This window comes from Ambystoma mexicanum, chromosome 1p (assembly GCF_040938575.1).
Source record: "Ambystoma mexicanum isolate Mex_15411 chromosome 1p, UKY_AmexF1_1, whole genome shotgun sequence".
NCBI classification, from domain to species: Eukaryota; Metazoa; Chordata; class Amphibia; order Caudata; family Ambystomatidae; genus Ambystoma; species Ambystoma mexicanum.
The window spans coordinates 185,349,183-185,369,474 of record NC_090921.1 but is presented as its reverse complement, the minus strand read 5'-3'; the positions used below and the strand labels follow the sequence as shown (position 1 = coordinate 185,369,474).

The 20,292-nt window shown below is 44.2% G+C and overlaps 1 protein-coding gene across 1 annotated transcript in view; it reads left to right on the top strand.

The window, feature by feature from the left end:
- DNAH2 (dynein axonemal heavy chain 2) overlaps nucleotides 1–20,292 on the top strand; it is a 3,498,763-nt gene that overhangs the window by 108,621 nt on the left and 3,369,850 nt on the right. Inside the window, exon 3 of the mRNA XM_069646273.1 lies at nucleotides 2,297–2,394. Coding sequence (XP_069502374.1) covers nucleotides 2,297–2,394 — 98 coding nt within the window. The remainder of the gene's footprint in view (nucleotides 1–2,296; nucleotides 2,395–20,292) is intronic.

Sequence of the window (20,292 nt, the reverse complement as noted above, 5' to 3'; positions counted from 1 at the left end):
AGAAGGAAGAACGCTGACAAGAGGCCAGGTCAGGGGCAAGCAGAGTGGGTCCTGAATGGAAGGATTGCTCCACAATCCTGGGTGGAGAAACTCCTGGCGTTGCAGTAGACTGGAGAGCGTGAGAGGGAAACATTGCGTTCCCCAGAAGAAGAATTTGACTGCAGAGCCGCTGCAGAATGGCCACTAAGGTCAGGGAAGCCGCACAGCAGACTGCGTAATTACCCGAAACTATCCCAGACCGGAAAAAAAGTATGCTGGTTGTCGGGGAGGTGCAGGAGCCCCAAGAAGTTGGTGGAGAACCCAGATGTGCGAGCTAAATCCAGAAGACGGGGTCTGGGACCCTGACAGTGGCGAGAGACCTTTAAAATATCCAAAAACGCCCTATGATACTTGGCACGGGAGTATACCAAGCATTGCAGAAAACAGAATATAAGTCAGAAAGGTGAGTCTGGGATTCGCACCCATATGAGGGTTACATTGTTGGACATCTTCATAGTCAAAGTACCTCGGAGGTTAGTGAACCAGGTTGGCTGTGTGAGATAAGCTGGAACCAGGGGAAGGGAAGAATTACCCCTGGGTTATATGGCACAATACCAAGCCAAGAGAAGAAGGGAGGCGTTCTCTTGGCATTTTGAAGAAGCTGAAGAGAAGCCAGGGGAATGGAATAGTCCCCCTGGTGGTTGTCAACATTAATGAAAAGAATGGGACACTCTCTCTGCACTTTGAAGAAGCTGAAGAGAAATCAGGGGGAAGGTGTCATTCCTCCTGGTGTTTGGGTACCTTTGGGAAAGCCAAGAGAAGGTAGACATACTCTTTGCCCTGTGAGGACCTGGCAACCTTTTTAGGCACAAGATTGCACATCCTTTGGGAGTTTGTTTTTGCACCATTTGAACTTTGTTTTACGAGCTGGAAAATAACTTTTAAACCCGCGTCCAAAAGAAGAAAAACATTCCTTTGATTCAAAGAAGATCACCTTAGTTTAAGTTCACAATGTAAGGGCTAGAAATAGCTTTGGCACGACGGTGTACTTTTTTCTTTGGGCATCCTGACAGACTCCTTAGATTATTCTTTGAGGCAGGGAAACCCCTCTTATTATTAGGGATAGTTAGGTTTTCCCCAACCTAATTTTGTTAATAAAGGTTTATAGCAATTAAAATGCCACCATTGTGTCGATCTCTTACTTCTGCACGCTTACAGGTCCCTGTCAATCGCTTTCACGAAACGGCAGACATCGGTCATTGTACAGTCCTTATATGAAGCTGTGTCCAGTGGTCATTGCAAATCACTTTCATGAAACTGCGGGCACAATCTGTTAGTATGTTCACTATAAATCACTTTAATGAAGCTGCACAATATAGCACTTTAATGATGACACTAAACTAACAAAATAAGTCATCATTGGCAGTATAAATATGATGCAGTTCACCTTCCCACTGCCAAACACTTTCACACATATACACTGATTACATACATGTAGACACACAAACGCGTACACACAAACACCTTCTTAGGGTGAGGAGTTTTTGTTTTACTTGCTGTATCAGTGGTCTTCACTTGATCCAGGCAACTCCATTATTGCTAATATGTTGGTGCTTTCTCTATGGGAATTCGAGCGTGCTTCCTTTTTCAACTAAGCATTCACAGATTCCCTTGGAAATGGGTCCACATATGTGTACTTACACAGCAACAGTTAAAAGATCAGGATCATGGAGAAACGGCATAGCAAGGGCTGCATCATTCACATTGTGACTGCTCTACCTCAGGGAGCCCCTCGGCACATTGGGGGAGGATGGGACCCATGCCATGTTCCAGTGAACCTAAGTACATATTTGTGCTCCTGAACCTGGCAGTTAGGAGCTAACAAACGATTCAACCTATGAACATCATCCCTTCTATGATTTTCCTTAGCTTACCTTTAAACTGTATAGCACACATTGCCTACATATAAAATAAACCTCTTCAGTGCATTCATTCAAGCAGACCATACCCTGTGTTCTTGTGTAGCCCATTCCCCTCCTGAGAACCTGACCTTAATTGATCAATTCAAACAGTAGGTGAGCCACAAAAGCCTTGAGAATCTATGTACTGCCCGACTCAGTAGAATGTTTGGCCCTTGTGATTGGGCTCTGGTGAAATCTCCTATCAATAGCTTGCCTGGCATCTGTCACCAGTGTTCAGATCCATTGAAGCACTGCACATTGTTAGGGTATCAATGCTTGAAAAGGGTCTTATTATGGACTGTAAAAAACTTGCAGTACTTTCTGTGTCTGATTTTCATTTAATCTGTTTCCCAAAGATGTGACTGAGGAAGATTTTGAAGGTGTTAGAGCTAGAGAGGCGGAGCCGGAGCCAGAGGTGGTTGCAGTTCCAGTGGTGGAGGAGTATGTGGATCTGGTAAGTTAACTATGAGTGAAGGCCTTGTTTGAGAAGAAAGTTCTAGTGGCATTCTCTCCATACCTATACGTCAATTAAGGCACACTTCTTTGACAGATATGCTTAATATCACATATGTTTGTTGATAGAGGATTTATGGGCAAAGGGCTTTTCGTTCACCACACACCTCTCTCAGCTTCCAGTGGCAGTCACAGTCTTCCACAAAGAATTGTTACCGACATTCATTCTTTTTAAGCCCATTGTTCTTCTTTGGTCTGTTCATCATGTCATGCCTCGCGCCTCTTGAATGTCTTCCTCTTTATTACCAGGCAGGCCACTGTTTAGGCAATGCTTGCTTAAGATGCTCATGACTGCCTTTTTCAGCTATGATGTTTGTTTCATGACAAAGACAACATACTGTTGTCTTTTCTGTAGTTAACATCTTGTTTTGTGGCCTCTTAAAATGATTGGTATTTATATTGTTGTTCTTTTTTATTGCCCTATTATTGCTTTCTTTACTTATTCTTCCTGCATTGCAAGAAAGACATTCCAGACACATTCTTTATTGATAGAGCAGCTTCACGCATGAAAATTCTGCTCTTGATTATGCAAACTTCCTCTAGCTGGGTGCACCGGCCTACCAGATAAACAAACTCAAAAGAGTCCAAAACTTGACTGCCAGACTTTTTCTCTCACTGTATCAGGAAAGGAAGAAGGCGATGGATATGGCAGGGGAAATGTGCACAAAATACACATTAAACAACCTTGAATCTAACAACGTGCATTCAATACCCAAGACTCGTGTATACCACTATATGAAAAAGGAATGTAGGGTAAGCACTTAGAACCTCCTTATGACTGAAAGGAAAGTCGGCAAACTCCTTACCCACTATGCTATTACAGATACTGACAGCGCTAAGCCCACGTAGAGGGCAAGCAGGGACAGAATCTGTGAGCTGACGGTACTGAATAAAGAATTTGGAAACAGTACTCACGAGGACCGGAATGACCACATGAATGCCAGTACTCACGAAGACCGGAAAGACCACTTGGATGTCCGTATTCACGAGGACCGGAAAGACCACTCAAAAGTCAGTACTAAACCCACAACCCTGTAAATCAAACAAGAACCCAGAAGGCAGTAAAGGCAAAGAGTGAGGATAACTAAATACCTAAACCCAAGTCAAGAGGCAAGAAGGAATAGTACAGTGTGGAAAACAAAAGATAATCACACAGGAGCTAGTTACAACAGCTTCCCACACCTAATAATAAAATAGGAAATAAATGCAAAAGTGTAAAGGAAAACATGGCATGGATCCCAATAGAAGGTAAGGATCAGGAGCAGTGAAAACGATATCAAAAGGGAAACCTTCCCACCCATCCAAGGTGAAAAGGCAGGAAACTAAACCTGTAAAGGAAAGATTAATGCATCAAGTCTTTCAGTAGCAAAGGACAATTTCTAGGAAACAGTGAACACAGGCAATTGGGCTGCAGCAAAAGGAAAGCTCAGAGAAAGGCTGCCTGCAGACAGAGAAAGGGAGAAAGGGATTTCCAGAAGGCAGAAATCAATTAAGCATACAAATACGAATTCCAGGACAAGGAACAAGAAACACTAACTAGAAACTGGGCACAAAAACTAGGAACCAGGAACAAGGGACCAGTCACGACAGGAACGCTGCAACAATGACCAGCGCTGGACTGAAGCAAACTGAGGCTTTTAAAGCTGCTTAACAAGCACACCTCTCAGGTGTGCCGCCTGCTGCACCTGCAGCCACAGGTGTTGCCTATCCTCCACCCAACCTTGTCCTGCAAGGGAGGAGGTGAAGCAGTGAGCCAGGCATTCTGGGAAGCATAGTCATTCCGGAAAGCATAGTCATTAGATTAAAGTAGCATGCTGGCTGCCAAAAACCTGGAATGGATCCGGAAGGGAAGTAACTTGGACAATAGGGTTTTAGTGCTCCTAATTCATCATAGTACTGTAGAGTAAGGTTCGGAGGAAATGTCCAGTAGGGAATAAACCCCAAACTATGGTCCCAAGTGGCGGGAACGGGAGCGAAGGGAGCGAGCCGTGACACACTGGAACAAAGGGACCACCTGCTCTCTGCACTCCACACTGGCTCCCAATTGGACATAGGGCCACCTTCAAAATCCTATGTATTACTCACCGAGCAGTGCACAAAGCAGGCCCCAAATACCTCCAAGAAAAGATCACACTTTACCAGCCAACCCGAACCCTAAGGTAAAGCACAACCCTCCTCATAGTGTTCCCCGTTTCCAATTCGGCCAGGATTGGAGGGTCCGCCTACTCAACTTTGGCGCCAACATTGTGGAACTCACTCTCTTCACGCATTAGACACAACCAAGACTACATGGTTTTCCGAAAGGAACTGAACTGAAAACCTGGCTCTTCATCTAAAAACACATACGGGACCACCCTGACGACTCGACTTACCACCACGTCCAAGAAATGGCTTGGTAACCTCTTCAATATGGGCCCTTCAATAGGGTCTCAGGCCAGGAGATATCTACCTCCAACCATCTGGAGCCATTGCCCTAGACTCGAAATCTGAATCGTAGTAGCACTTGTGTACCTAGGCCATGAATCATTGCCTTCCTCCACCAGTTATATACCACGCTCCGAAGCCATGAGATATCCATCTCCAATTATCTGGATCGATTGTGCTAGGCTTGTAACCTGAGCACCAATAGCACTTATGTACCAACGCCATGACCGAACTTGATTACTGCCACCTCAGGATATGTATTACACTCTGAATCCAGGAAATGACTATCCTGCTTTGTTACTCATCTGGAAATCTTTGAGCAGACCTACATACTGAAGGTCTGCTAGCACCTACATCCTTCCTTATCCTACCTATCTGGGAATACATTTAGCAGAACTACCGACCGAGGGCCTCTCCAGCACCTATTTTGAAACTATCTAATTTGAGCCTGATATGGTTGTCATCGTCCAACAGACTGCGCCAATAAGCAATTGCAGAGCCAATAAGGCACAGGGAGGACCTTAGCCTAATATTTCTGTACCCCAAAAGGCGATACCATCTCCTCGAGAGGCACTGGAAGCCCATCAGGAACAGGGTCCATCTCATATCCACACAGACATTCAAACACACCAATATGCCAACACTCTCCACGGCACACATACCGAGTGCCTCCAAGCACTGTTTACTACACTACTCTCTCCACTGACCTGGACTACGGTCCCTGAGGGCGTTCATCCCACATCTGTTTGAAATCATACCAATGGTAATAGGCGCTATACAAATGCCCAATACCATAACATAACATATAAAGGCACAGCCTGGACTGTATGCCCATTAGAACAGTTCTACTTGCTGATTTCTTTTTAAATTTGACATTTCTTTTACAGATTCTGTTTTTGTTTCGGGAACTGTGCTCCCCCTTAGAATTTAGTATTGAAATTAAGATTGGATCAACAGGAGCGTAAAGCTGCGCCTGGGTAACCAGTGACCAGGCGCAACCACTGGGTAACAAGGAGCTAGTGCATAAAGTTCTGTGAATCTATCTTTTACATAAGATGCAAATGAATCATTTTGTCCATTATTTATGATCCATTATGCTTTAAATGTTGTATATATGTAATCATAATGTTTATCTAAAGATTGTCCCAAATGCATAGAGTTAAATTCCCATAGGTGTTTGTTTGGCATTGGTTGGCCTGAAGAGCCAAAAGTAGCACCTGGTAGCTTTTGGTGACAAGCTAACCAGGCTCTTCTAGGCTACAAGCAGGAGCTAAATCGCTCCCAGTTCCCCTAAATTTCATACTCTGTTGGGTTTTGTTGGCTTTGTAAGTGTCCAATGTCTGTGTCAGACCCCCACACCCCTTTCTCTGCTTGTAAGGTTTGGGGCCGAATAAAAATTGCTCGATTGATGGATGATATTTCACCAAAAGACATTAAGGGAGAGGATACATTGTTTTAGTTCTCTTTCCCCTGGCAAAGGTATTCCCATCTCAGCCCCACCCCATACTGGATCTGCATGGACAGGTCATCTCAGATGCCTTATCTTTAAAAATTGATGAGCTCTGTAAAAAGGTTAATTTAAAAAAATTAACTGAGAAGTTCACAGAGTGTTGAAGTGACAGTCAAGAGGGCTGCCATTGATATTTAACTTCTCCAGCATTGATCTTTCATGGATTCACATGCTGTGAATATTCCCTGTCGTCAGACTGGGAATCCCTGGTTACTTTGATTTAATACCTTGAGTGTCCCATTGATGTCATTGTGGCTGCTTTTGATCCCCACCAATAGGATGTTGAGTGTATAACTCCGACCGCCGCAGCGTCCCCATTTTATGTCTCAAACTGTTTTGCATATGTGGAATTGCAGGAAAGGATCGTTGGGACCATTACAGAGGATCACAGTCATGAGAGTTTTTTGGGTACCGTGGAGCCCCGACACATATCCATATTGCTTGTGCACTACATTACTACATACAACCATTTGCTGCTGGTGCAATGTATCACACTTTCTTTCCACCTCTATTACTTCCAGGCCTCCTCAATCCACCCCTAGTATTTAGTGAAAACATTTTAGATTATATTTTCCTGAGTCAACAACTAAAGTGCCAGTTGGTCATCCACGTCCTCAGTTAGCCTTCTATATGGAGTTGTAAGAATGTGACAGTTCCGTTTCTTAACAAATGCCTTAATGAACTCTTCCAGCATTCCAGAAGGAATTGTAGTAAGAAGAATAAGAAAGCAGATTAAATTGTCAGCATGTGATTTGTCATGAGGGGAGGAACAAAACACTTTTACAACAATGGTTGCGATATAACCAAGTTTTTACTGAGATCCAAAAGGAAGGAATGTTGGTAAAGTAGATAACTGGTATCAGGACATACAGGATGGTCTACTGCGACGAGGAGCTGTTCACTGATAATGACACTGATGGGGAGATAATAATGGAAATATGCATGCCCTGTGACATAAAGGTTCAAAACAGACGAGTGACAAACCCCTCATGACCATTGTCGGTGCACCTCCATATTTCTTCAATGAAGACATGCAACAGGTACCTACAAAACTATGGACAACTAACCCCCATGATGTAGGGGTCCTGCAGGAAGTGACACCCGTTAAGATTACACTCAAGCCAGGTGCAGTGCTGCCCCGCGTAAAACAATACCACCTGTCAAGGGAAGCGGAGGAAGGAATAAAAGAGACAATACATGCATAACTACAGCAGGGTATCATTGTACCATCAAATTCGCCATGTAATACGGTGATTTAGCTGATTAAGAAAGCGAAGGGCGGGGTTTGGAGGATGATGCAGGCCTTACGCCCACATAATGACATCATACAGAAGGAGTTTCCTCTTGTCCCAAATCCTGCATCCGTTTTGTGCAGCATCCCAAAATCCGCCACGTGTTTCAGATTGGTAGACTTGACAAAAACTTTTTTCTCGGTACCACTCGATCCAGGCTCACAATACCTGACTGCATTCACACTAGGGGGGAAAAGATACGAGCATTGCAAGTTACCATAAGGATACTGTGAGAGCCTGAGTATTTTTAACAGAAAACTGCATGAAGATCTTCGAAATATTGATGTCAAAAGCACAGTGATACAATATGTAGACTATCTATTGCTTTGTGGTGAGAGTGAGGAACAGTGCAAATTCAGTCACATTACTAAATTTGTTAGCCCACAAAGGGTACAATGTGGACCAAGGGAAGTTGCAGTACTGCCTAGCGGAAGTACTGTTTCTGGGACTGCTAATATCAAAGGATGGCAAGCGCATACTTCCAGACAGAGCAGCAGCAGTGCGTGCAACAATCCGGCCCCACACAGTGAAAGACATGCAGAAGTTTCTCGGCATATGTAACTATTGCTGAGCGTGGATACTTGACTATGCAGCATACACAAGACCCCTACTACAAGCGCTAAAAGAAAGCACAGGTATTACATGGACACAAGAGATGAACACTGCCATCAACACACTGAAGGAACCTATTTGTACGGCTCCAGTTCTAGCGATCCCTGATTATGAATCGAGAATTCTATTTGTTCTCACACTGCAATGGAACACTCATGACAGCCTTCCTAACACAGAAAACATTGTTAGGACACAAGCCATTAGCATACTACAGTGGCGCTTTAGACTCTGTGATGCAGGGACATTTCGCGCACAAACAAGCTCTTGCAGCCGCCGCCTTTGCAATTGAAAAAAGCGCCACCATAGTGATGGGATGCTCAGTAACATTGTTTGTAGAACACTCTCTGTTTGCAATTGTCAGAAATCCAAATCCACACCTACCACACAAAGGGCAACTGCTTGTGAAATAATACTGTTGAGTACCAACATCCACATAGTGCACTGCAAGACAGTAAATCCATCCACCTTCATCACTGAGCCATGCACAGTAGAAAACATGCAAAACCACGATTGTGGCACATACGACGACATTCCCAAAGCAAATGAAAATGCCCTAGAGGAAGGTGAAGTGTACTTTGTAGACGAGTCAGCATCTATTTTCCCAGACACAGGGAGAAACATGTGGGTGCAGCAGTGGTAAGATTGGAGGAAGGTGAATATGAGATCCTCGTACAAAAAAGATTACCCATGCATTATTGAGCGCAGGCTGCAGAACTTGTAGCATTGATTGAAGCATTACACGCAGCAAGAGGAAACGCACTAACAATTTACTCAGACTCAGCATACGTACCACAACGGTACATGCCGGGTTATCTAGGTGGAGGAGGAGGGGTTTCAAAAGGGCAGACGGGTCCTCAGTGCAGCATGCAGAACTTTTAAATGCGCTAATAGAGGCACTAGCGGAACCTTCAGTAGTGGCTTTGGTAAAATACCAAGCCCATACCGGTAATAGTGACGTAATCCCATTAGGAAACGCGACAGCGGATGCTGCTGCAAAATAGGCAGCTTATTTTCTGGCACACACAGCAAAACAACACATAGTAATGGAGGTATCTAGTGTTTCCATCGAAAAAGTTTCCAACGAAAACTTTTCCATCAAAACCTATCCATCGAAAATATATGCAGCGAATGCATATGTGATGGCTAAAGGGTTCATTTTGGTTGGGATGGGTTTTTAAGGGTAAAAAACAGGGGGTTGATGCAAATATTTCGATGGTTGGGTTTTCGATGCAAAAACTTTAGTTGGAAGGTTTTAGATGGAAAGACCATAAACCAGCCGCGGACATCCAGAAAGATTGGTTTGTCCCTAAATTACAGAAACATCTGGCTAAAATGACAATAAAATGTGTAACTTGTTAAACATATAATTCTGGAATGACACTCGGGACACTACGACGGACGCTGCACCGCCGCATCGGACCTTTCCGTGAGCTGCATATAGACTATACAGATATAGGGGCGAAAGGTGCAATGGAGCAAGATACTTAATTGTGGTGGTCTGCCCCTTTTCACGTTGGGTGGAGGCAGGTCCATGTGCCCACCCAGATGCGAAATGTGCTGTAACAGTTTTGGTGAGGGAAGAGAGGCATTCCACGTTGGGGCATTTGTGATGATATATGCTCTGACAACGGAACTCACTTCATCAATGACCTCTTGAAAGAAGTAACATCCCTGTTAGGAATTAAAGACAAACTATGTTCCATTTGCCACCTGTAAGCAAACTGGGGTGGTCGAGAAAATCAACAGCCTTCCCAAAAGCAGATTGTCAAAGTTATGCCACACACTCAAAAATAATTGGGTGTATTGTTTGCCATTAGCATTGTTTCAATTATGTACACAACCTAGCAAAGACCACCACTTGTCACCGCACAAAATAGTAACAGGCAGACACATGCAAACGACAATATCCCCAATCAGAAGGTCATCAGATGTTCATAGAAGTGCCACACTCCCGGGGGAGGAATTCAAAGAATATCTGTCACAGTTTACGCAGGTGGTACGGAGTATAGCAAAGTAAATTGCCCCACCCTTCACAAGGGGTAGAGAAACTGATACAAACACTGCAGCAACAGATAGTCCCACAACACAGTTAATGCCTGGGGTGTGGGTGTACGTGCGGAGCTTTGTAAGGAGATGTTACTCTCCAAGATTTCATGGCCCTTACGAGTTGTGTACTGCACCCCTTCTGCGGTGAAGATAAAGGGCATGAAATATTGGATACACCTCTCAGATGTCAGAAAAGCACATGACAGGGTAGCACCAGAAGGGGAACAGCCCAATGAACAAGAGGCAGCTGTACCCTGATGGTACTAACTAAATGAAGGACTAAAAATAAGGTGATACCTGCAATATGCAAATGTGTAAATATGTGTACAGTGAGTAAATAAATGAAAATGGAAAAAAATGAAACAGTTGATTATTTGAATATAGGTGCCCTCAGCTCAACATGGAAAAAATATGTTTCTGTGTAACTGAAAGTGCACTTAACCCCTTGTATTTTATTCTATAGGTGCGAATATGGCAGAAACGAGGGCCCTCAATGACAACGCAACAAATGCAGATAGCAATAGGGGAAATGTTAGCGCTCCTAGATCCTACTCCTACGACTGTGGCATTTATTTTGTGGCCATCGTGTTCTCAACTATTTTATTGTCTTTAGGACTGTATTGGTCAATTTCTTTTTCTTTTATTTTAGAAGGCTTAAAAGAAAGGGGGAGCGGGCAAAACTGGTGCAAGAGGGAACCCACTTAGCATGGGATGGGATGAAATTGATCTGGGTCCTTAATGTCTCCTCGAACCTTACCTCCCTTCACAAAAACAGTACAATGAAAGCCCCACTGAATGAACTGTTAATGATGGATACTGATAAAAATGTATTTAATGATTACAATGATGACAATCTAATTGCTGATGTAATAATGCTGCCACATGCTCACTCAAGAACGACCTTTAATCCTACCTCAAGCAGCGATTTCATGCACTTTAGTTCTCGAGCACCCACCCCATCCATCCCACCTCACAGCATGGGCTATGTAATTATGGTCCGAACGAAAAAATTAATTTAGGCATTTTTCCTATCTATTATCAAACACTAATGAAATTACATAATGACCTAAGGGGGAGAAATAGAAGGAAAAGGGGGGCGGAACAAAAACGGTATGATGCGTATCATGGCCTGGTGTTGGATGCAGTGGAGGACCCCCACCACCCAGATCAGTCCAATAAGTGGTACTCTGACATGAGCATCATGGGTAAACCAGCAACTAATGAGTGTTGCTATGTGTGCTGCTTGATACCCCAAGCATCAGGGACACCTAAAGTTCTAATACCCCAGGAGACCCCTATAGCAGATGCCCAATGTCTCATTCATCTAGCACTGTGTATAATTGGAAGTATCTTCCAGGCACACATTGTAGCACTACAACTGTTCCAAAATGAGAAGACCTGTCACAGCAAGCCCAAAGGAGTCCTCTGTTTGAAGCAACCATTTTTTGTTATAAAAGGGACAATGTTCGCAGAAAACAAATGGCAAGAGGAAACTGTGATGTTTAAAGCAGAAGCACTGCGGGAAGAAAAATTCCAGTGGGTCAAGAAAACATGCACCCAGGTCTAGTCTCGGCACATTGCCAAACTGACGTGGGTGACAGCTCTAGAAAAGCCAATCAAGATCCAATGTGAAGTGTGAAATGAACTTTGTTTCCACAGAGAAGGGAAGGTGCCCATGAGGTCAACAAACATTGCAATAAAACACTTATCTTCCCCGACATGAAGAAGGGAACAGCTGCATCAATGGACAATTACTGGGTATGCGACAAACAGGCGTTCTTGCACCTCCCACTGTCATGGTGAGGTACTTGTTCCCTGGTTATGCTGCATTCGGCCCTGATGGTGATTCCGGAGAGTCATGTCAAGGGGGAGAGGGTACCTGCCAGAATGCTTCCAGCACCCCAGCCAACAACCGAAGAACCCCCCACGTATAATGTGCTGTCAGAGGATAAGCTGCAAGACAGAGTATCACGCAAAAGAAGGGCATCGAATTATATCTCTAAAGACTCTTCTGACCTTTTGGCACAGATACTGGACTAGTTTAGACTCTTCAATTCAGCAGAGACATTTTTTGCATCACCCATACCAAGCATTCAGGCATGAGCGAACGCCAAGTGGTTGCAGATAGTCCGGTGGGAGCTGATCCAACTAGCAAATGACACTGAAGGAGGGCTCAACGTCATCAAAGTGGAACTCGTAACCCTGCGGTTGATGACCATGCAAAATCGTTATGTGCTAGACCTCCTAACAGCAATGGAAGGTGGTGTTTGCCAAAAAATTGGGAGTGCATGTTGCACATTTGTGCCTTCTGCCGATGCTGACAATTGGACACTATCACACATAACTGCAGTGCACAACCTCAGTGATACGATGAAGGCGGGCGGCATACAATAGTGTTTCAGTATTTGATTGGGTACCATCCTGGTTAGGCACTGCAATGAGCTATTGGTACCCATCATAGTATTTTTGCTACTGATTTTTTTGTGTGTGCCAGGTAGGGGTTCGATATTGTGCAAAATCATGTTTTTTATTGTTTTATTGATTAAACAGAAATGTCAACCTTTAACATACAAAAGAGTTTGTTAGTCCATTCTCACTCTCGGGCATCCTTAGATCTCTTCCTCCTGACACAGTTCATCGTTATACAGTCCATCATCCTCCCTTAGCGATGCAAATATCCATTCCACCAATTTAAGGGCATCCAGTGTCTGGCAGACTTTATCTACCGTCATAAGTCTTTCCCACCACTCCTCCTCTGTGGGTAAATCAAGTATATCAAGTTGACCAGTAGTGCCCTCCAGATACTTGCTCCTTACTCGTGAAAGTTTTGGACAGGAGGGTGTCAAGTTTCTAAGATTTCATAGTTCCTACAGAAGCGGCAACTAGTGTCTTGCAGTGTGAGCTGTCTTCTTAGAAACTACACTTCCCTCGGTGGCAGGAGGTTAAGCCTGCAATGCATCAGTAGCATCCTGTAACGAGATGAAGGAAATCTTGTCAGGTACGGAGGGGGATAGTTCAATTTTTTCCTTTCCCAGATTTTATTATGACAGTGTTTGTTTTGGGCATTCAAAGAGTCTGTTTCGACCCAGTCCTGCTCCCTGAGGATTTTCTTAGCCTTGTCCGGATTGCTTTTGAGCGTCTCTATTTGAGTTTTATAATGCAGTAGTGTATCGCTGCATTTCTGTTTCCAGTTCTGAAAGAATGTATCCCCTTTATTCACCCTTGAATTTAAAGAGATCTCAGAAGGGATTGGCGGACTGTCCAGTATGCATTTGCGGTAGGAGATTGTCTTCCATAGTACTATTATCGAGGCCATGGATTGAAGTCTTAGTTCATGTCTAATTGTTGCAGCTGGCAAACAATTTGGAAGTCTAAAGATTTTTCGCCAGAAATATGCCTCAAATTATTCCCATGATTCCCAGGGCAGATTTAAGAGTGACTCCGCTCCGTGGGTCAGGACAGGCACGACCTTTCATTTGTAAAAGGAGATAATTGGAATCATGGAGTAAGTTCCATATCTTCAGTGCAGGGCTCTCCCTTGGTTTGTAAGTTTGGTTAACCTTTTTCCTGAAAAAAGTTATATTGCGCCCGTTCATTGATCTTTTTATTAATTCTGACCCCGAGGTAAGTTGTTGTATCCACTATTTCCAAGGCCTGATTTTCAATTGTCCAAGTGAAAGGGGTCTTTTTTTTCCTGGCACCTCGAGCAGATTGCATTATCCGGATCATTGATTTGTCTGCATTGATTTTCATTCTGTTTCGATCCAAATAGTTCTTAAATTCAGCAATTAGTTTCTGGAGCCCTATAGCAGTTTGGTCAATAAAGACAACATCACCTGCAAATAGGACCTAGGATAGCTCAGTGTCTTCCAACTTCGGCGGAAATGCTTGTATTTTTTCCTGGGAGTCTTTTATGTCCACCAGATATAGGGCAAATAAAAAGGGGGCTAAGGAACATCCTTGTTTGATGCCCTTAAAAGTCAAGATCGTCTTGGACGTGTCCCTGAAATCCCTTTCAGACTATTATTTGTACTGTTGTATTTGTATAAAGCGCTTGTATAGCTTCCAGGAGGTCTTCTGGGCTGTGCCATTTTTTTAGTTTTGCCTACAGGAGGTCTCTACTGACTTTATCGAAGGCCTGTTCAAGGTCGATAAATCCTAAATAAATGTTCCCTTTTGTTTCCAGTTCACGCACCTTTAACAAGTTTAAGAGAAACAAGTTTAGAGGGGTGCCAACCCCGGTCATGAAAGCAGTCTGGCGCTTATCCAAGACACCTGCCTTAATGGCCCAGCTTTTAAGGCCTCTTGGTAGAATAGAAGAAAAGATCTTTCCAATGGAGTCTAAGAGGGCGATTGGTCTGTAGTTCCTGGGGTTTGTACAATCTCCTTTCTTGAAGATGGGGAACTATCAGGCCTTCCTTCCAGGTTTGCGGTATAGTTCTGGTTCTAACGATCTGTTGGAAGAGTGCCAAGGTGAAGTCAGTCCAGGCTTCCCTATTTTCTTTAAGCATATGATTAGAGATGCTGTCAGGGCCAGCCGCTCTTGAAGAGCTCAATTGTTTAATTCTTGATAATATGTCCTCCCGATGGCATCATTTGCTTTAAAGTGGGCCGTGTAGTGTTTCACCCAGTCTTCCTTTGAGACTGGATTAGTAATTAAAGCGGACTGGAAATCTTCCCCTTTGTTTATAATTTCCCAAAGGGATCGTGCATTAGAGGTGCTAATCGCTTCTAGCATTTGTCCAGTGTCTGCATGTGCTCTCCAGATCTTTGAGGATTTCAACCAGTTTTTATACAGTTGTTTACTTTGCCTCTATCGTTTCATCTTTATCAGGCATATTGCTTCATCAGAGTCTTCGGCGATCAGCTCGATGTTTCCTCCTCCTCTTCACCAGGTCTATATTATATGCATGTTTCCTTGCAATAATAGTAATTTTATTTGTGTACCTCTTCACTTCAAACTCCTTCAGTAACCATCTGTATTCCACCGCATTTTTATTACTTTTGATGTTATTGACCAATGGGCCACTAATTTTGGAATGGCAGGTGCTTTAATCCGTAGCCTATTCCTGCCCCATGATAGCTCTATTGGGCATATGTTATGTTGACTCACCTCATTGGTCTTCCACAGAAGTTCCACTTCCAGCAACACATGGTTGCTGTTTTTTGTTTCTTTACAGTGAATGATTTTATCCACCTTAAGGTGTTTCCTGCTACAAAGCAATAATCTAGGCAGGCACTATTTAGGTTACAGAATCAGGTGTCCGCTCCTGGCAGGTCGCCCTGTGTCTGACCTTTTAACATTGTCATTTCTCTGTTGCTCATTTCAGCGATCCATCTTTTTTCACTTGTTTCTAGTGATGATCTTCGTTTAAGGTGGCCCTTTTTATCCAGGAGCTTTAAATTCAGGTCAACGCAAATTAGGATCAATTGGTTTTTATCTTCAAGCATGGATTTGTCAATGGGTTCCATAATGTCTGTCAGGTACTTGTCCATCTCGCAGTCATGACTTCTCCAGTATGTATTGATTAAGAGGAGTCTGATCTCCTGATTCCCTCTATTTGTGACCCGTTTTAGCACCTGGACATATTTGTTAGGTGTTTGATGGTCCAATTCCTGAAGATCACTATCCTCTTTAATTGGAGTCAAGAGCCCAGCACGAGGCCTACCCAGGGGTCCTTTAATAGCGGGGTTGATGAAAACTTGATATCCCTTGCAGGGTGGACTTGTCTTTAACCAGGACTCCTGTAAACATGTTGTTTCAAACTCTCCTAAGAAGTTGCTTTCTCCGAGGTATAAGTGGCCAAAACCCCTGGTATTCCATGAAGCCAGGAGGGATCTGCGCTCGGCTCCTTCCTGCGGGCTCTATTGCTTCTTTTTTTCCAACCAGATGATTGGTGCTCCTATTCCCTTTTCACGTTGTCCCTGCTTGTCATCTCCTGGTCCTGGTTGTTTAGCCTTTGGTCTAGAGTTATCTACTGTATACCTTAGCTTTGTTAAAAAACTGTCAAGACGTTTCTGGTGGTCTACCCTGTGGTGCTGTTTATCGGACCTGTCGCTGCAGGCTTCTTCGGTTCGATGATTTTTTCTGGGTTGTTGATTTGATGGTTCCCTTTACAGATACTTAGATGACTTTGACTCAGCTGATTTTACTTTGTGGACAGTTCGGTCTTGTCTAGTTTGTGAGGAATCCTTAGCCTGGTCCCTTCCATCTGGGACCTCCAAATAACTGAGCCTAAAGCCCAAGTCCAGCAGCTTGTCTCTTGTTTTCATCATGTTTTTCATAAGAGCTGGTTTAACAGTTAGTGTATTTTTTCTGTTCAGAAGAATCCTCCTGTTGTCTTTTGCTGTCCTTTCTAATTTTAGTTTGAAGGCTTTTAAGATCTTTCCACTGGAAGAGTCAGGTCGCGTGTGCTGGGCTACAGGCCTTTTTGTTGACCTATGTTGCTCCTTTTTAATCTTACTGGTTGGCCTTGAAGCTTCTGATGGGTCCTGTCATCTTTGTTGTCTTCATCTTTCAAGCATCTTAGGTGATCCTGAATTTTTCTGTGCACTAGATGCTCTTTATCATTCCGATTAGACGACCTTGATAGATCGACTTGGGCTTTAGGTCGTGGTCTTCTTTTATCCTTCATTTGGCGTAAGAGGTCGGTCAGCTTTCCATCGTTCTTCAGCGTTCTTTTGCCCTGTATATACTTCTTGGGGTCTTTAATCCTTTTCTCGTTCTTGTCTGGTGAGTTTCTGTCTGTTGGCATTCTTTCCTTTTTATCCACGGAGTTTGAGTATTTCTCTATAACTTGCTAGTCTGTCATACTGATGTTTTCCCACGATTCCTCCTCTTAATTATTTTTAATTATTTCAATGAGGTCACTCAAGCAGTCAGAGGAATCCAGATCCACTACTGGTACCGGGTCACTATCCATCCCTCTCTCTGGAGTTGATGCCAATGAGGGCTGCTCACGAGGCATTTGACTTAATTTAATTTCTCTCCTCGGCTTCTTTGCTGGTAGTATAAGTTCTTCCCGAGGTGGCGTTTGTATGTTCCTTAGGAAAGCTGTATAGCCATTCGCTTTTTGTTTGGTTGCTTGTTTTTTTGTTTTCTTTTGTAGGTTCCCTTCGGGGGGCTTTAGATGGAATATGTTCCACATTCATTGCCATGGGCTGGGTCGGGTGGTTTGGGCCATGGAACATTGCGTAGATTAGTTTTAACTCGTTTTGTCCCAATTTTGTATTACAGGCAGCTTTGACCTGCCTGAAGCCTGCTTGTCCCTTTCCTAAAACCAGGGGTGCCCCAGATTGTTTCAAAGCATTCTTTGTTACAGGCCCAGGATCCGGCTTATCCCCAGGATGTTTAGATAAGGGCATGCCATACTGATTGTCATGAGGCATCGCACTAGAAGAAGCTTTTTGCTGGGTGGACTTTCTCATCCACTTGTGATCTTCCAAGATAGCCTCCCTAAGTAGCTGTTTGTAGTTGAGTCTTGACGTGCCAGGTCGCATAGGAGATTTTGCCATTGGCAAGATATATCTGATTCCTTCTCAAGTCTTGCATCTAATTTTTTCGCGAAGCCTACCAGTTTGTTTAACTGCTCCTTCGTGTTCAGATTCAGTGCATAGGCTGAGTTCACTGAGTCGTTCATGGTCTCATATAACTTGAGGAAAGAAGCAATGGCGATGTTTAATGCTGTCATGACAATATTCTGGGTGTGGATGAAGTCGTCCATTCTTCCTTTGCTGCATAGCTCACTTATTTTCCTTAAAGAGGGATCATCAATCATCATCTGGTGTGGTTCTTTTTTCTCTTCAGTGTACGAGCCACTTCTCCCGGGACCCTTTAGATTTGGAGAGGGAAGAGTCGTTGTAGCTTCTCCCTCTAATGTTGCAATTTTCTCCATAATGAAGGATAGGCTTCTCTTTTTTTCACTCACGATTTTACCTATGAGATTCGAAATGTCTTGAATGAACTTGTTAGCCAGGCTTGAATTACTCTGTTGAGATGACAGACCCTAAAGTCCATGGCCCAGTTGGGGGAGCAGGGAATGTAAGGTCTGTTATCAGCGTTGAGTATCTGAGGAGTCCCCTTCACACTACCATTCTCGGGTCGGCTGTATTGGACCTGCCGTTCCTGCCCCACCATACCAGGATCCTTTATTAGGTCTGTGAGTGGGGGGATTTTGGTTGAGTCAATAGTCTTTCCAAATATCCTCTTGCCAATCCAGCATCTTAATGTTGCTTAAGTCACCTGCGCTACATATGTCAGTATAGCTTTCTGCGGGAGAACCCCCCTCTATCCTGGAGATTAATTAAGTTCCATTGGCTCCCAGCTGGCTGTTCGGGCTCGGAGACTTTAGCTTCGACTTGGATGTGTGGGACCATACAAAGCACGGCGGCTGCTTTGTGCTGACTTTCGCCTTCATCTTCCGTCTCTACGCCCTTGGTTGCGCAAAGGGTATTTTAGCATATAATAGTGGGAGGAGTAGGGATTCAATGGGTTGGGACAGGTCTGTGGCAGCTTCAAAGTTGGTAGTAGCAATCAGGGTTTCCTGTGTTGTCACCATATCCCTCAGATCCACGTAATGTGTGTGAACATTTGTCTGCTCTGGGAGTCTTGGAATAGAGCTAGACTCCTCGACGGGCAGACTCTCTATTCCATCTGTCTTGTAATCAATGAGTAACAGCGGCCCTTCCCTACTCAAACCTATTATCCAGGGTTGGGCGGTCTCACCGGTCTCCTGTGGAGCTCTCTCCCCCTCCAAGTCATTTGGTGTCAATAAAGGAGGTGCATCCAAGTTCTGCCTCCTTCTTCTGTGTGGCCCTTTGTTCCTGGCTTTAGAGGTGGGTATGAAGGGGGTAAGTCATCCTCCCTGCATTTCCACATCCGAGCCTTCTCACCTTTTATCCTGAGTTATATTAGAGAAGGGGAGGCAGGATTGTCTTAAGGGAAGGGATGCTTTTCTTTGCTGTGATGAAGGCGATAACGAGGACTGGGGGGCTGGACAGGAAGCAAGGCGCTGCCTTACCTCTTGTCTGGTTTTTATTCTAATTTCAGCGTCCTGGTCTGTCAATTCGCTCATCGCGCGTCTCTTTTTCTGTAGTGCAGCTCCTCTGTACAAAAGGTTTGTTGCTTGGTAAAAGATTTTCCGGGCTTGCTTCCGCCAGCACCACCTGCAACACCGACAACACTACTTGCGCACCACTTCCGCTCCGCTGACGCAGGAGTAGGTGCTTTTAGATGGTGTGTCGGGCTGCAGCAGGCTACTCCTCCAAGCCTTAAGGGGATAGCTACACAGCACGGCAGCACTGCAATGAAGCAAAAAAGTTCTAGCAACTTCATCTGGAAGAAAGTTCAAATGGTGCACTAAACACTGCGTTTGTGGAGTCTCTCACCGACAACACTACTTGCGCACCATTTCCGCTCCGCTGACGCACAGTAGGTGATTTTAGATGATGAACAGTAATGGAGGCAGAGGAACGTAGACATAGTAACAACCAAAGTTATTTGTTACTTTAGGAGTAATGAAAGGGGGGAATGTAAGGGAGGAAGGGTCCATATGCCCCTCTCTACATTCTGTATGGAATAAGTCTATTTACTCATCCCATCGCGGGGAGACGTCCCCTTGCCTTTCACTGACGACAGCAGGAGCAAGCCATTGGATGACACACTTAGACTCCATTTTATGCCATGTCAGACTCCATTTTATGCCATGTCAGACTCCATTTTATGCCATGTCAGACTCCATTTTATGCCATGTCAGACTCCATTTTTGTAATAGGCTGCACAATGTTCTCTAAAAGGATTTCTCTCCCTTCACCCAGCGCCGCGCATAGTCAGCACCGACAGCCGCAACGCCTCTTCCCCTATCTGCGGCGCACCAGTCCTGTTCTCTCTGAAGCCCAGGCGCGAATTGTTGCAAGTTAAAAACTGTATTCTTTCTCTTCCTCTGAACTTGCTGCC